The sequence below is a fragment of the Elephas maximus genome, chromosome 19 (genome assembly GCF_024166365.1).
Source record: "Elephas maximus indicus isolate mEleMax1 chromosome 19, mEleMax1 primary haplotype, whole genome shotgun sequence".
Classification (NCBI taxonomy): Eukaryota; Metazoa; Chordata; class Mammalia; order Proboscidea; family Elephantidae; genus Elephas; species Elephas maximus.
In genome coordinates this window covers 16,438,641-16,456,565 of record NC_064837.1, presented here as the reverse complement: position 1 = coordinate 16,456,565, position 17,925 = coordinate 16,438,641, and the positions used below count along the sequence as shown (strand labels likewise).

Here is a 17,925-nt window from a genome sequence, read left to right as displayed (position 1 = left end):
TGTCAAAATGGAAGAAAGGTTCCATTCTAGTACAGGCAGAAGATGTGGGTGGGGAGATGGCTGCTTGTGACTGGTTATTCCATTTGGAAGGTCTGGTTGGGTCAGTACCAAAGTCCTGGTTATGTGTGGGAATAATCACAAATACCACCTGTTCTGACACCAACTACCAGACACCCGATCAACATAAATCAAAATCCCTACTTTTCACTTCTCTGTTCAATTCTGCCAGCAGCTACACATGTAGCACTTCTTCCCCTGACCCCAACCCCCCTGTTAGGTCAGAGCTCACAAGTTACAGGACACACCGTCCTCCAGACTGCCAAGTAGGCCCAAGACTTCAGATGCCAACTGCAAGCACAGGACCCTCTGGGCTCCCTCACTTCTGGCCTGTTAGCTACAAGTTCAGGGTTACCTCTACCCCTCAGGATACCAGCCACAAGCTCAGGGGTTCGTTCCAAACTCCCCTCACTTCTTTTTTTATTTTTTAAGTAATATTTTATTGTGTTCTAAGTGAAAGTTTACACAGCAAATTAGATTCCCCTTTAACAATTTTTACACAAATTGTTCCCTGCCGTTGGCTACAGTTTTTACAATGAATCAGCATTCTCATTATTTCCATTCTGTTGGTTCTGTTTCCATTGCTCTAGCTTCCCTTCCCCTCCTTGCCTTCTCATCTTTGCTTTTGGGTAACTGTTGACCTTTTGGTCTCATACAGTTAATTTTTAAGGAAGCACATTTCTCACGGGTGATACTGTTTATTTTATAAGCCAATCTATTATTTGGCAGAAAGGTGGCCTCCAGAAATAACCAGTTCCAAGTTAAAAGGGTATCATAGGGTGATAGTCTCAGGGGTTCCTCTAGTCTCTATTGGTACAGTAGGTCTGGCCTTTTTTGAGGAATTTCAGCTTTCTTCTACATTTTTCTGCCACTCTATCTGGGACCTTCTATTGTGTCCCTGGTTAGAATGGTCAGTAGTGGTAGCCGGGCACCATCTAGTTCTTCTGGTCTCAGATTAGAAGAGGCTCTGTTTCGTGTGAGCTTTTAGTTCCGTGGGCTAGTTTCTTCTTTGAGCCTTTGATTTCCTTCATTCTCTTTTGCTCCATATGAATAGAAACCAGTACTTGTTTCCTAGATGGCCACTCGCAAGTTTTTAAGACTCCAGACACTACTCATCAAACGATAATGTAGAACGTTATCTTTGTGAACTATGTTATGCCAGTTGACTAAGTTATCCCCTGAGACTGTGGTCCCAAGCATTTTGACCTGGTAAACCAATCCCGTGAGTTGTTTGGCTATGTCTAGGAAGCTCTGTAACTGTGCCTCCTATGTGGTTTATTATATATGTGGATATACATGCAGCACACACAAACGTGTGTATACATATGCCTACAGATACACCTGTATGTGGACCTGCATTTACTCACATATGCTTTCCTGTACACATATATGCATCCTTATCCACCTACGTAACCACACACATTTTTTGTTGTTTTTACTGTTGTTGCAAAATTGTGTATGTTGGTTTTTTTTGGGGGGTATAGCATTTACTGAAATTTTCCCTTTTTCTCATGTATTTCTTAGTGTCTTTACTTACCTTGGTCAAATTGTGCTGACTTCACCCATATTTGGGATTGCCTTTCCCATCACCAAAAGTAACAAATATCTACTATCTAAAAAGCGATTCCTCTTCCCCTTCCCTCTTCTCCCACCCCTGGTAACCATCAAAGAACTTTGCTTTCTGTGTGTATACCGAGCCTTGATTTTTTATGATAGTGGGACTGGACAGTACTGTCTTTCTGTGGTTGACTTATTCACTCAACAAGATGTCCTCCAGATTCATCTGTTATAAGATGTTTTGCAGACTCATCATTATTGTTGTTTAGTATTCCATTGTATGTATGTACCACAATTTGTTGATCCATTCATCCATTGATGGGCACTTAGGTTGTTTCCATCTTTTTGCTATTGTGAATAATGCTGCAATGAACACAGGTGTGCATATGTCTATTTGTGTCACTGCTCTTATGTCTCTAGGATGTATACGTAGGAGTGGGACTGCTGGATCATAAGGTATTTCTATTTCTAGCTTTTTGAGGAAGCACCATACTGTTTTCTATAGTGGTTGTACAATTTTACGCTCCCACCAGCAATGGATAAGTGTTCCAATCCTCCCACAACCCTACCAGCATTTATTATTTGCCCCCCTCGCTTCTGACCTGCTGGTGTCCACTACTCTGTTGGGTTTGATAATTTGCTGGAATGACTCACAGAACTCACAGAAAGTGCTATATTTATGATTACAGCTCTGTTATAAAGGATGCAAAGCTAGATCAGTGTAAAGAAGAGATGCATAGGGCAAGGTCTAGGAGGGTTTTGTGTCCCAAAGAGGGTGTGTCACCCTCCTGAGAGCAGATATTTATCACCAACCAGGAAGCTCATGGGGAGTCAGCATCCATAGCTTTATTGGCGGTAATGCAAACTCCAGCCCCTCTCCCCTGAGCTTGGTCAATATGAGCCAAACACAAGGTATTTCACAGTGAGTAGATCTGGTCTGGCCAGCCTCTACCCCAGGCCATCTCTTCACCTCACTGGCATATCCTGTTAGTGAAGTGTGGTCTGGAGTCCTTATCATTGAACACACTTAAATTCCAAGGTTTTTTTAGAGACCATATTTCAAAAACCAAGAGCAAAGACCAAATTCTTCGGGTAAGGTTAAATTCTAAGCCCCACATTGGTGAACCCAGAATTCTAGAGAATCTGGTCAAGAAGGGCTCACAAAGTTCACTCATGGAGCAAGGTGGGCCTAGAAAGAGGGAAGTAGGCTGCTCAAGACTGCTGCTCAAGACTATCCAAAATTGGTGGCAGAGCCAGGCCAAGAATATGGGTCTCTCAGTTTCCAACCAGAACTCAGTTTACCAGCCATTCCTGATCTGGCTTTTTGGACTCCAGCTTTCATACCCAGTTGATCTTGCTTCTTTTGTTTATTTGTACTTTTTCTTGTATTGGGAGCCCCAGTGGCACAGTGGTTAAGAGCTTCGTTGCTAACCAAAAGGTCGGCAGTTTGAATCCACCAGCCGCTCCTTGGAAGCCCTGTGGGGCAGTTCTACTCTGTCCTATAGGTTCACTATGAATTAGAATGGACTCGAAGGCAACAGGTTTGGTATTTTTTTTTTCTTTTATTGAGGTGAAATTCACATAAGATTAACCATTTTAGAGTGAACAATTCAGTGGAATTGAATACATTCACAATGTTGTGCACCCGCCACCTCTAGTTTCAAAACGCTTTCGTCACCCCAACAGAAAACCCACATCTATTCAGTGGTCACTCCCTATTCTCCCCCCTCCCCGCCCCTGCCCCAAGGCCCTGGCAACCACAGTCTGTGTTCTGGCTCTAAGGATTTGCGTGTTCTGGACACTTCATATAAATGGAATCATACAATATATCGTGTCTGGCTTCTTTGACCTAGCATAATGCTTTCCAGGTTTATGCCTGACGTAGCACGTATCAGTACTTCATTCTTTTATACGGCTGAACAACATCCCATTGTCTGTACAGTCCACATTTTGCTCATCCATTTATCTGCCGATGAACATTAGAGCTGTTTCCACCTTTTGGCTACTGTGAATAATGCTGCAGTGAGAGCATTGGTGTTCACCTATCTGAGTCCTTGTTTTCAAGTCTTTGGGGTATATACTTCAGAGTGGAATTACTGGGTCATGTGGTAGTTCTAAACTCTAAAATGCAGTGGTTAAGAGCTCAGGCTGCTAACAAAAAAGTCAGCAGCTTGACTCTACCAGCTGCTCCTTGGAAACCCTACAGGGCACTTCTACTCTGTCCTATAGGGTCACTATGAGTTGGAATCGACTCGACGGCAATGGGTTTAGTTTTTTTTTTTTAATGGTAATTCTATGTTTAACATTTTGAGGAACTGCCAAACTTTTCCACAGTGGGCGCACCATTTTACATCCCCACCAGCAATGCATGAGGGTTCCAGTTTCTCCGTCAACACTTGCTATTCTCTGCGTTTTTTTTTGAGCTTGCACCTTTATGTATGAGCACTTAGACGCAGAACTGTTGGAGTTAGGACAGATTTGTTGAAGGACTGTCAAGTTGGCTGAGCCGGGCTAAAATCTTGCACGTTCTTCCCCTTCTAGGTATGCCTCTGATGCCACCGTGGCCATTTTCGTGGCTGTCTTACTATTCATTGCGCCTTCACAGAAGCCCAAGTTCAACTTCTGCAACCAGTCTGTGGAAGGTAAGAGTCCTGTCTTGACTGCCCAGTCATTGGTGGCAAAGGAGGTAGAAAATTCCATCCTATTCTAGAGGACTCGCTAGACTCCAAAAGCCTAGGGAGAGGGTGTTTTTCAAGACTTCCCTGGATGTTATGTAAGGCAAACCTCTTCTTTTGCTTTTAAAAATTTGAAAAATTTTTTATTATTATAAGGGGAACAGAAAAATGTTTTAAATTCCTCCTAATGCTGTCACTATGTTTGTCTTCCTGCTTCCTCTCAGTTTTGTTCATACATGCGTATATTACATGGTTATAATCAAAACACACACCATTTGAATCCTGCTTTTTTGCTTGTTTCTGCTCGGGCTTACACTATAAACATTTCCCACTACTGCTATAGTCTTCACATTTATATTTTCTCATAACTGCATTATACTGCCTTGAGGGGCTATAGGCGCTCTTCTGTTATGGAACATTTGGGTTGTTTTGAATTTTTCATTATTATAGTGTTTTCTTGTGCATTGCTTTATCTTTGAGGTTATTTCTTCTTTAGGATAAATTTATAGGAGTGATATTGCTGGGTAAAAAAGTATACATGTTTTAATGGCTCTTAAAATGTATTGCCAAATTGCTTCCAAAAACGTTGTACAAATTTATAATGCCATGAGAAGTGCATATTGTAGTTTTACCATTTCCTCTCCAGTAATGGATATAATCATTTTTGTAAATTTTATCTAATTTACCAGGTATGAGGTGGTACCTGGTTATCCTTACTGGCTTTTCTCCTCTTAATTTTCTCTCTTTTGCTTTCTAATGCTGCTCCAGGTTGTGTATATGTGTGTTTTTATTTTTTCTTCGCAGAAAGGAAAACCCCATTTTATCCCCCTGCACTGCTGAATTGGAAGGTGGTCCAGGAGAAAGTGCCCTGGGGCATTGTGCTTCTGCTGGGGGGCGGATTTGCTGTGGCCAAAGGATGCGAGGTAACTTCTCCAGCCCTGGGCTGCCCACAGCCCTTTTTTCACCAAGAGGATGGCCAAAGAGTGCTACGTATTCCTCCACTCCACCCCTGGGCTGCGCTTGTGTGTTTCTGTGTTTGTCTTTCTCGTAACTGCAAATTCTTTGAGGACAGGGACTCTGTCTTGTCACCCAGGAACCCTGCACCAAGAATAGTGCCTGGAATGGAGAAGGTACTCAGGAAAGTTTGTGGAGTGATTGCAGAAATGCGTGACTAAGTGATCCTGGTTGGCCAAGAGAGGCAAAGGACGTTGTCAGGTCCCGTTTGGGGTTTGGTATAGGTTTTCATCTTTCTCTTCATAGGCAATAAGAATCTCTGGTCATTTATGCTAGGAAAAGCTTTTTTTCAAGTCCTTGTGAATACTTTCACCATTAGCTTTGGTTCTTCTTGCTGAATTCTTTGTTGATACGGTTACCATTTTTAAAATTTGCTCTAGCTAAGTAGCAGCGTAAGAGGAGAGGAACAACTTTTGGGAGAAAAACCCAAACATGTAACTTACTTTACCCCCATTCCTGTCTCTCCTAGGGAAAGAATGAGCCAGAGGGAGGGGTGAGACAGCTTGGTGCTGTTCCTTCCACCCACCCACCCACCCACCCACTTTTTCATCCGGGAATAGAATGTAATAGAAAAACTTGGTCTACTTTGTTATTGTTGTTTCTTCAACTCTAGGAGAGAGCTTCGTGCATAATTGGTACATAAATATTTTTGGATAACGAATGTATCCTTCTAGTCACCTCTCTATTCATCCACCTTCTGTTCATTCATTCATTTACCAAACATTCCTATCATGCCCTTAATGTGAGGTCAGACATAGGGATTACAGAGGTATTGAGATATGGCTCCTGTTCTTGAGGGCTTTGGGAAGGGAACATTTTAGGAACAAGTGACACATGAGCAAAGGAAAAAGTATGATGTGTGTAGCTGAGGAACAGCGAAGATGAGGCTGGTGAAGCTAACAGAAGCTACTTCACTGAGGACCCTGGATTCACAATAGGGATCATAGATTTTATTATGAAGGCAATGGGCAGCCACAGAAGAGTTGAAGCCAGGCAATATGTGTACTAACTGTTTCATGAGAAACTAGTTTGTTCTGTAAACCTTCATCTAAAGTACAATTAAAGAAAAAAAGGGAGGGGGGGTGCTGAAGCCAGGGAGTAACTTGGTTAGATCTGCACTTGAGAAAAATCACTCTGATGGCTTAAGTAGAGGTCTGGGCAAGGGATTGAGGGAGAAGCAGTAGGCAATTTATAGTCTTCATCTAACTCAGTCCCAGAACATTTGACTCCATGGACCATTCTCTCCTATTTCCCCTCTTTCTTTGGCTCCCCAAGATACAACTTTCTCTTAGTTTCCTTCTGTTTCTGCACACCCCCCTTTGCTGACTTTTTCTCTGTTCTTCCTTAAAGGTGAGTGTGTCTTCAAGGCTCTGTCCTTGTCCTCTTCTCTGGTCACCTTTCATTCTCTCCATGGAAAATATCTTCTGAGCCCCACACCTCAAATCTAAATCCCAAATATCTGGCCCAGATCACTCTCCTGAGCTTTAGGAACTATAGGACTGAAAGGACGAGACAGACATGACATGTTTTGGGTGAATTGGTGATGACTAGGTGCAAGAAATGAGGGGACAGAGACCCCAGCATGACTTCCAGCCTTTTGGCTTGGACAGAGGTGGATAATAAGTCCATTCACCAAGCTGGGGAGACCAAGAAGAGAAATAGATTCTCGGCTAGAGAGAATAAATTCAGGTTGGGACATATTGAGTCTGACAGGCTCATGGAATATGTGGGTAGAAATTTCTAGAAGGCCTACTGATGTTTAAATCTGGAAAGTAGATCAACTGCCTGGAAACAGGTTTAGGAGACAGCAGAATGAGGATGGTGGTTGAAATTATGGGGATGGATAAGATCCCCAATGGAACGCATGCAGAGAGAGAATCAGAAGTGGAGGACAGGCTGATCTCCCTGAAGATAGATGAGGGCCCCTCCTGGCCCTGGAGGAACTGTAAGCCAGTAGCCCAGAGTGACCCCCCTCTCAATGCTTCCCAGGCCTCCGGGCTGTCCGAGTGGATGGGGAAGCAGATGGAACCCTTGCACACAGTACCCCCAGCAGCCATCACCTTGATCTTATCCTCGCTCATTGCCATGTTTACTGAGTGCACAAGCAATGTGGCCACCACCACCTTGTTCCTGCCCATCTTTGCCTCCATGGTAAGTAGCCCTCCTGGGGACTTGGGGAGCACCCTTAGGCATCATTTCATAGGAAGCTGTCAACTGGTGAACATGTCCTGGGTCCCTAGAGAGACAGTGATATCAGGGGATAGAGCTCGACTAGGCGTTGGAGCCCTGCATCTGGCCCTGCCATGGACTTACATGCCCTTGATGACACTGGTCCTGCCCTCAATGCTTTCTGGTTCTTCTTTGCATCCCCCCCTGCTGACCAAAGCATCAAGCATGGATCAGGTGCCCACACTTTATTTTATAAATGTAACTGAATTATTTTTCAAGCCAAGGATACAAGATTTATGCCAAGGAGGAGTGAGCAAATGACCTGGGGAAATGACAGGGGGTCTCTGAGGGTGTGAGCACATATGTGTGGGAGGAGTGCAGAGCAGTGGAACACTGCTGGGTGGGACCTATAGGAAGGGGTCTTAGGGGAAGGTAGGGCTTGTAAATAGGTGAGACAGCAGAAGGCATTCTGGGAAGATGGAGCAGATCAACTAAAGGAAATTGAGTGCATGATTGAGGATTCCTAGAAGGCTTGCTTGGCAAGCACAGGGTTCTGATAGGGGATCAGCAGGAGATGAGGCCAGAGAGGTAACTGGTGGTAATGGAGGGGGATTACTGAATGCTAGGCTAAAGAGTTGTATTTTATAGGAAAGTATGTTTTGGGGGGTTGAGAAGAAAACAGAGCTTATAGGAAAACTGTTTGTGATTTTTCTTGCATTTTCTTCTGCCATTCATCACAAGGTGGAATAGAATGAACCCTGGGCTTACAGTCAGAAGACCTGACTTCTTCAGCATGGCACTTAAGTGACAAACTAGCAAGACCAGTGAAGACAGTTAGGCTGAGAGGTGGCTTATGGAACCTCCCCCCATTCTAAGGGGAACTCTTCCCAGCATTGTGCTCAGGGTCAAATAAGATGATAGCTATGAAAATCCTTCGTAGATTGCAAAAAAAAAAAAAAAAAAAAAAAAAAAAAATGCATGGGAGAGGTGGTTGCTGTTATTCTGGAGTTTGGAGACTGACTTATAAGGAGTCCCACCACAGGATTTAACTTGGTAAATTTCCACTCAGCTGCCTGGGCGTCCGCATGGAAGGGGTTCCAAGGGAAGGTGAAAATGTTAAAAATAGCAAGGTGGCTCTGTTTCCTCCTCTCCTGAGCAGCTGCCCACACACATGCGGAGGAGCTTCTTTGGACGCTGGGATGCAGTGATGATGCCCCCTCGTCACCTGTGAAGGCCCTGCGTTGTCATCTCCAGCCCTAGCATTGAGCACCTAGGGCTCCAGGCCAGACAAACGCAGGCTTTACCCCAAGGGAGGGCGTCCCTGGGTGGTGCAAATGGTTAAGCGCTCATTTACTAGCCAAAAGGTTGGCAGTTTGAGCCCACCTGTATGCACCTCAGAAGACAGACCTGGTGATCTGCTTCTGAAAGATCTCGGTCTTGAACACCCGATGGAGCGGTTCTACTCTGCACATACAGGTCACCACGAGTCAGAATCGACTCGATGGCAACAGGCTTGGTTTTCTTCTGGTTTATCCAAAAGGAGTGGCCAGGCCCTTTGAAAATAAGATGTTCTAGAACTAGAAACCTCAAGTAAGAATCTCCACAGCTACCTCCAAGGCCCCCACTCCTTCCTCAGCACCCACTTGTAGGGAAGGAAAAGGCGGTGGTGACTCATCCGGGTCCCAGAGGAACATGGCATGCATACGCGTGTGTGTCACCCATGGCCAGGACAAGATGGGGGTGGAGGTGGGAGAGGGGGATCAAGAGACAGACTGGGCACCTGCCTGGGACATCTTGGTTACACCCAAGCAACCTTTTCAGAGGGCTATTTAGCAATAGGAACCATAACCTTAAACCTGCTCATATCCTTTGGCTCAGCAATTACACGTCTAGGAATAGATCGTACAGAGATCATATATTATAATGATGTACATCACAGATTATTTATAATAAAAAGTATAATAGGGGATTGGTGAAATAAATGATTTTTTGAAGTTGAAAATGTAACACACATCACCAAAAAAAAAAAAAAAAAAAAGGCAAACAAACCTGTTGCTGTTGAGTCGATTCTGACTCACAGCAAACTTATAGGACAGAGTAGAACTGCCCCATAGGGTTTCCAAGGAGTGCCTGGTGGATTTGAACTACCGACCTTTTGGTTAGCAGCCAAGCTCTTAACCATTGTGCCACCAGGGCTCCATAATACATACCCGTAAACCCGTTGCTGTTGAGTCGATTCCGACTCATAATAATACATACATATGGTTAAAAATGTCTAATAATACAAATGAGTATATAGGCCTTAATCCGCTAGCCTCTTACCTAGAGACGAACTCTTATTAATTTCTTAGGTGTCTTTCCAGATACGTTACACACACACGTATTCTTTTAAAACAAATGGTATCACTCTATTATCCTGTTCTGCACCTTAATTTTTTAAAAATCTAACAATAGATCTTGGAGATCTTTCCATATTAGTACATAAGTCTACCTAACTCTTCTGTACAGCTCCATAATAGTTCCTCGTTTGTATACACTGTATCCTATTAACCATCCTGTTACTGATGGCCACTGAGTCTGTTTCCTGTGGTTTGCTGTTACAATGTTGCAAGAAACATCTTCACATACATGTCTTTGCTCATGTGCATGAAAATCTGCATGATAAATTATTAATTTTGATAGATATTGATAATTGATAGATAGTACAACTATTAAGATATCATTCATTCATTCAAGAAATATTTAATGAGTGCCTACTCTGCTAGGCACTGTTAAATGTGGCTGGATTTTAAAATGAAGAGTAAAAAGATGGATACAAAGTTCCACATGCCTATTCATCCCGAATGTGCTTAAAGATACAGACATGCGTAGATGCATGCGTAGATGAGAAGGCTGGGCCCTGCCCTCTAGGCACTCTGAGTCTGGCAGGACAGACATGTGCATCTAGCCTCTAAAATGAAGCTGAGCACACACATGGGCTGCGGGAGACTGGGAGAGTCAGTGCAGTCTAAGCACCCAGCACAGCCTCTGAAGCATGTTGTTACTACCCGAATAAAGTCAGCCCCTGACTCATGGCAATCCCATGATCGGACGTTGTGATCCACTGGAAGTAGACACCAGGCCTTTCTTCCTTGTCCATCTTAGTCTGAAAGCCTCCCTGAAACCTATTGAGCATCATAGCAACACGTGAGCCTCTACCAACAGACGGGTGGCGACTGCCCATGAGGTGCACTGGCTGGGAATCAAACTTGGGTCTCTGATCTGGAAGGCAAAAATTCTACCACTGAACCACTTGCCCCCTCTGGCACATAAAAAAAGAAAAAATTTTTTTTTTTTTTTTAGCTGGTGTTTAAGAAATACATGTTGAATGCACTGAGGGGGTTCAGAAAGGCCTCCCAGAGGAGGTGCCTCTGAGTTCAGCTGTGAGTGTTCAGTAGAGTGATCTGCCAGACACATGGTGCGGGGTAGAGGAGCCGGCAAGAAAGGCCCCGGGTGGAAGGGTGCACGGTGCATCCAGTAATGCTTTTCAGAACGATGGCCTGTATTTTCTGTATCTGTGACGTTGCAGTGCTGTGTTTTTCCCCAGTCACGCTCCATTGGCCTCAATCCACTGTACGTCATGCTCCCCTGTACTCTGAGTGCGTCCTTTGCCTTCATGTTGCCTGTGGCCACCCCACCTAACGCCATCGCATTTGCCTACGGACACCTCAAGGTTTCTGACATGGTAACACAGCTGCTTTTATTTATTCCTATCAGACTATGATGCTTTTCATAAAGGATGCTCCATTTATTAATGATACGTGAGTTTCAAAGTGATGCCATGAGATTTGAGAATGGCACTGGATGCCCAAACCTGTAAGTCATTCTTTGCATTTACAATGTAGATTTTCTTTTTTATCCCCTACACAGATTATTCTGTTTCCCAAGGATGAGCAGTGGTTTATAGGCTCTTCCACCTGGAGAAGCCCATGCATCCACCAGGGGTGCCCTCCATTGGGCGCCTGGGAGGGGTGGAGGTGGGAGGACCACATGGCCAAGGATAGACTTCACAAACTAGCAAGAACCAGACAGGAAAGTCAGGAGGGGCAAAGCTTAGATTGGGGGAAAATGCTAACATCAGTTGAAGAGACTTGTAGAGGTGTCCGAAGGGGTCGAAGCAAAGAGGGGGACAGAGACCCACTGCTTGGGGAAGAATGGTGCCTTGGAAACAGATACAGCCACAGGCAGAACTTCTGGTGCCTGGTTTGGTTTTATCACCTCTGATGAGAGGAGAAAGCAGCTTTCCAGCTCTGGGGCAGGGACAAGGCAAGTGTACAAACCTGGGAGGTCATAGCCTCTGGTGGGTATCTTTGGGATTCCATGGAAGACTTCCATAAAGGGGGAAATGGTAGATTCCAGAAACTATGGGCTGCAAACTTGATTCCAATCTCCAGTAACAAATCTCCAACATATTTTTAAAGCAATGGTTAATAACATTAAGAAAGAACAGAGAGCAGGCATCAGAAAGAGCCAGTGGAGGTTCACAAGGAACCCAGCAGGTTCTCATGAAAAGGTTAGAGCCGTGGGTAAGCCCTGGACTTAGAGTCAGACTCCCAGTTACGGCACCAACAGCCTGGGGCTGCCACCTGGCCTCACCTCATCTCACCTCCCCAAGGCCCAGTTTTCCAAATGCTAAAATGGGCATAGGGAAGCCATCTGTCCTGCCCACTTTCCAGGGTTGCTCTCGGTGGGCACAAAGTTGCTTTGTTGGGAGGTGGAGCAAGCAGAGAGCGTGGCACAGGGAAGGCGAGGCCCAGAAAGCCTGTCCTTCATGTCCTGCCCTGAGAGGCCTGGTTCCCAGTGTCCTGTTTGTCCTTGTTGGACAGCCCAGGCTGACCCGAGGGTGCTGACTCTGACTCTGTTTTTGTCCAGGTGAAAACAGGAGTAATGATGAACATCATTGGAGTCTTCTGCGTGTTTTTGGCAGTCAACACCTGGGGGCGGGTCATATTTGACTTGGATCATTTCCCTGACTGGGCTAATGTGACACATATTGAGACTTAGAAAGAGCCACAAGACCCACGGATCCAACCTCCACCCTCCTGAGGACTCCTGAACCTTCCAGCACACCTTGCAGCAGAGCTTTGCTGTTTACAGCCCACTGTGACCCAATGATGCCCACACCTCCAAGGCGAAACTCAGAGGTGGGGATGGGCAGCTGGAGGGCAGGCTTCGAAGTCAAAGAGAGCCCCCGAAGAGGCTGCTAGTTCCCATTTTCCTAGGGGCTCTGCCGTCATCTCTTGGGACAGGTAGGCTGCAGAGAGACTCAGCCTCCAGCAGCCACTACTCTGGCCCAACACAAGGCTCTGGTTTCCACTTGCTTAGTTCCAGGATAGTCTGAACGGGAATCAGATCCCCAGGCTGGGAGGTGAGAAAACTAACTCCCAGCGCCCATACCTCTTCCAGCTCACCTTGGGCTGCCTCAGATCATCTGTCACTCTGAAGGGGAAAACCCAGACCAGGGATAGAACATCAGGTCTTGGGCAGCTTCCTGCTGGTGGAGGGAGAGTGGAAATCAGAGCATCCTTGGAGATTCCTGGAACTACTTGTATGGAACCATTGCCAAAGGATGAGATGCGAGTTGATAACTTCAGGATGACTCCTCTCTTCCCGCCTGCAAGGCACCATTGGCTACCTTGTTCCCGTTTGCCTTATTCCATTTTAACTGACAATTTGGACCCCATTCCCAGCTCTCCAGTGAGGTCCTTCAACCGCTAGGTCCCTTGGTTGTCTGGGCCAACATTTGCTAAAATCCGCTGGATGGGGCCCTCTGCACCCTTTTTCTCCCAGGTAGGTCAGTTTGGCTCTCCTGAAAGATGCTATGCCTGCCACCTCCACACAGCTGGGATCACACTCCGACTTTGGGCAGTGATGGCTCTTTTGGAGCCACAGTGGGGTATCTAGGTCCTCTCTCACCTGCAGGTCCAGGGCGGACACAGCCGTTAAATGCCAATTGCAGGGTCGTCACTTCAGAGTTGTCTGTCATGCTAGAGTGTGAGTTCCCCTGGGGAAAGCCTTCCTTTTGCTGAGTGGCCTTCACAGCAATGCCTAGGGGCTCACTGGTAAATGGGCACTACTTGGCAGTCCCCAAGAAGACAGCCCCTGCCCATGAGGGAATCTACCTGATATTACTGGGGCAAAGACTACAGAGTGGCTGCGGGAAGATGAGCCTCAGAAATCCCCATGAGAGAGAGAGATGAGAGAGGATCAGCCCCCAGCCCTGTTTTCCTTCCTTTTTGTGCTGCTCGGGAAGAGAGGCAGAGGCAGAAATATGAGGTCAATTGATGGCATTTTTCAGGGCAGGAGAAAGTGTGGGAACCTAAGGAAACCCTACCAAGGACCAAGTATGTATCTGGTTTCCTTGGGTGGGATGATTCCTGACCCCACCATCAATGTCTTGCCCTTGTTAAATCCTTTGTCTTCCATGGAAAGTTACAGCGTGTTGACTCATCTCTGGTTTTTGGCCATTGTCTCTGTGTGTGTGTGTGTGTGTGTGTGTGTGTGTGTGTGTGTGTGTAGGATGGAAGAATGAACTACTACTCACTGCCTGCCTTCTGTGTGCCAGACCTTCCCCTGGTGCATCCACTAGCTATCTCATTCAAACTTTGCAGCAACCATATAAGATAGGCAGGTGTTACTACCCTTGTTTGTCTCATGAGGAAACTGAGGCTCAGAGAAATCAAGTGATATGTCCAAAGTTATACATCAAGCTAGTGGCAGCTAGGGTTCCAACCCAGATTTCTGACCCCATGTCTATGCCATGTTCTTTCTCTAACCTTTAAGAGCTTTGGCTTTGTAGGGCTTATGGCGGAGAGCAAGTCCACCCCAAGGCCCTGCCTGGTCAGGAAGGACCACCAAACAAGAGTCCCTTTCTGTTGCCTCCTCTGAAGTGGGCTCAGAACAGTGTTAGATGAGATAGGATTAGTCCTTGCCCTGAGAAGCTAAGTTTGGTTGGGGAGAGCAGTATGAAAATGGCTACCTCCTCCCTTAACCACGGTAGAACTCATGCCTGGCTTCCATCTTAAAAACTAAACCCATTGCTGTCCAGTGGATTCCGACTGATAATGACCCTATAGCACAGAGTAGAACTGCCCCCATAGAGTTTCCAAGGAGCAGCTGGTGGATTCAAATCATCGACCTTTCAGTTAGCAGTCAAACGCTTCAACCACTGTGCCACCAGGGCTCCGATTCCATCTCACCCACCCCTTTATCACTGCCCTCCACATGGCTGCTATTGACACACTGAGGGCTCCTGAGGGCTTTGAGTGCTCACTGGGTCCAGTGCTGGCACTAGAGCTGAGCCAGAGTAGGCTATTATAGATGTGATTGATAAATAAATGATTTATCAGTGTGATCAGTTGGGTGCACACGTGGTGCTGGTGGGTGAGGCCAGTGAGTAAATGACTACATAGATGAAGAAGTAGTCAGCTTGAAAAATAGGTAGTCTGAGACTGCTAATTTTTTTTTGACATTAGTTTTTAGTTTGAGCTAACTAGCCACTTCCCTGCCCTTTGAAAACACATATTAGTACCCCTCAACCACGACTGCTTGGGGACTTTGAAAAGCTATTGATGCCTGATTCTGGTTTAGTTGGTCTGGAGAGCAGCCTGGGCATCAGGATTTTTAAGATCTTCCCAGCTGATTCTAAACTGCAGCCAAGGTTGAGAACTACTGACTTAATTCATTATTATGAGGCCTGAGACCAGTGTAGGTTTGTATGGAATTTCAGGGTACCACAAATAACGGTAGGAATATGGTTTGTCAGACCAATGTGAGGTAGGCACTGAAGGATGAGTAGGACTTGCCAAGTGTGACAGGGAGGATGTGGTGGAATGGATGGAGAACCCTATCAGACACCATCTGGTTGAGGGCTGACAAGAAAACTGGGTCGAAGACTTCAGGAGACCAGAACTCATGGCTGAGGAGACTGACCAAAGCCTGTTTCTAAAAAACTTCTCTAGTTGGCTAGAGGTAGTTACAGAAATAGTAATGGTCTGTGGCAATTAGGAATGCTTTTGGCTGCAAATAACAGAAAACGTAGCTAACAGTGGCTTAAACCATAAGGTCATTTAATGTTAACAAGAAGCCTGGAGGTAGAGAGTTGCTGTTATTGGTCCAGCAGCTCATTCAGGCCACCAAGGACTCTGGTTCTATCATCCACTCTGCCATTCTAAGGGTATCGAGCTTTTACCCTCATGCTACATACACATCTGCATTCAAGGCAGGAAGAAAGGGGTACAGAGCAGAGCAATGATGGTACCAGAGCTTTTCCAGAAGTCCCCAAAAGACTTCCATTTATGTCTTACTGGCCAGAATTGGGTCACATGTCCAGTCGTAGACCAATCATTGACAAAGGGGAATTAGAATACCTGACCTAGCTTGAACCAATTAGGACTTATCCCTTGGGGTTGGGGGACTGGCCTACTTCTGAAATCAACAGCTTTCATCGCACTATAAAATCTGGGTTCTGGCAGGAGAAAAGAGAGGAAACTAATGAGAAGGTGATGAACACTGTTTGCTGTCATGACCCTTTTTAAGGTCCACTCCACTTCCAGCTTCTTGAGAGGATTCCTTTCCATGGAGTTCAGTAGAAACATGTTTCTAGGTAGGAAGAGAGTACATGGTTGTCTGGTCAAGGGCTTTAGCTCTGTCTCCAAATCCCAAAGGCAAGGCCTCCTCTAGGAGGCTCACTGAGCTGAAACTGAGACTGAGAGACTAGAGTTGGAGTCAGGGTACGAGCTTGGTCTTGACATCTGACACTGAACAAGTCATTCCATTCTCTGGGCCTCAGTTTTCATCATGAGGGGCTGGACTAGAGGGTCTCTAAGGGCCTTTCCCAGAGTCATGGATTCCCTATCCCAATTGACCCTTGCTCTCCTTGGACCAAATGCAGTCCCCATCCCCAACCCCATGCTGTCTCAGCTCAGAGCCTATTACACAGACCCACCCCCTGCCCCCATCTAGGTCTTAGCCATTTACTGCAGGCCATCTCAGACCTTTTTCCCACCAATATTTTGCATCTTACATTTTGCGTAGAGGTTCTACACATGACCCTTGCTTTCTCTCTTCTCAGTATTTGGATCAGACATTTGGGCCCAAGGTTAGCTGAACACAGAATTCTGATAAGGACTGCTCTCTTACTTTTTGCCAGTGAACTATGACTCCACAAGGATTCTATGTATTCCAAAGGTCAGGGTGTGAGTCTCCTTATCTGCTCATCCCTGGATTGGGAACTCCTGAGGGCAAGCCACAAGTCTCCCTGTTCATCCCAAACTGAAAACTTCCTTAGGGAAGAAACTGGGCATCGTCCTCTGACAGGGCCAGTGAGCAGGGTATCTCCCCAGGGCAGGCAAAGTCCTCTCCTCCCCATGATTTCTCACACACTAGCAAAAATAATGGATAGTGAGATATTTGCTCCTAACTCTGAGCAGCAATCAGCTCACTAGCACCAAGTCCAGTCCTTGAAATGAATAAGGACAGTCACAGCTGAGAGACCTTAAGGGCATTTTCTTACTTGTGGGAATAAAGACCAAATGCTGGATTGTCTGGTTAAAAAACATACCTGGAGGTCCTATTCTGAGCCCAGAATGCCTTCTTCCAGGTACTCTCTCCCATTAGTCCCACAGCCTCTTAAAAGCCTTGTTTCTGAGCACATCAGTGAAGCTTTTTATCAACGCACACCCTGGGGTGGCCTTTTACATTATTAAACAAAAAGCTTATCATTTCGAACTGAAATCCTTGCAACTGGATACTCAGTTTATTTCACTTGGTGTCCTGAGCCAGGACTCAGGTACTACTCCCCGCCCCAGGAATGCTTTCCAGGGGCTCCCCTGATCTGCTTGCCCAGATGCCCCTTCCATTCTTAGGGCCACAGGCTGTCCATGGCTTGCTGTTTGAGAACAGCATTCAAGTCCCTGCTTCAGCTATCAAAGGTACCAAAACCCAGTGCTGTCGAGTCAATTCTGACTCAGAGCGACCCTATAGGACAGAGTAGAACTGCCCCATAGAGTTTCCAAGGAGCGCCTGGCGGATTTGAACTGCCGACCCTTTGGTTAGCAGCTGTAGCACTTATCCACTACGCCACCAGGGTTTCTGCTATCAAAGGTAGAGATATTAAAATTCAATCTCAGAATATCCTATTATCCAATGAAGGAGTTTTAATTTGTTTTTATATTAAAAATTATTATGAATAGAGAAAAAGATATTCAACAGTACAAAAGGGATAAAGTGAGAAGTTTCTCTCCGATCTCGGATCTTGAGTCCACTGGTCCTCTCCACAAAGGCAACTGCTGTCAACGGTTTCTTACATTTCCTCCCAGGAGCATTACACGTATATAAGGTTATGTAATAGTCGCTCCTTATTATTCACAGACTCTATTTGCAAGTTTGCCTTCTCACTAAAATTCATGTATAA

At 45.6% G+C, this 17,925-nt stretch overlaps 1 protein-coding gene across 4 annotated transcripts in view; it reads left to right on the top strand.

The window, feature by feature from the left end:
- SLC13A5 (solute carrier family 13 member 5) overlaps window positions 1-12,515 on the top strand; it is a 30,846-nt gene extending 18,331 nt beyond the window's left edge. For 3 of the 4 annotated variants that reach the window (XM_049860004.1, XM_049860003.1, XM_049860002.1), the window contains 5 exons: window positions 4,156-4,256; window positions 5,094-5,212; window positions 7,293-7,454; window positions 11,059-11,196; window positions 12,384-12,515. In XM_049860004.1, coding sequence (XP_049715961.1) covers window positions 4,156-4,256; window positions 5,094-5,212; window positions 7,293-7,454; window positions 11,059-11,196; window positions 12,384-12,515 — 652 coding nt within the window. The remainder of the gene's footprint in view (window positions 1-4,155; window positions 4,257-5,093; window positions 5,213-7,292; window positions 7,455-11,058; window positions 11,197-12,383) is intronic. The other variant, XM_049860005.1, reaches the window with a different exon arrangement.
- The last annotated feature ends 5,410 nt before the right edge of the window (window positions 12,516-17,925 follow it).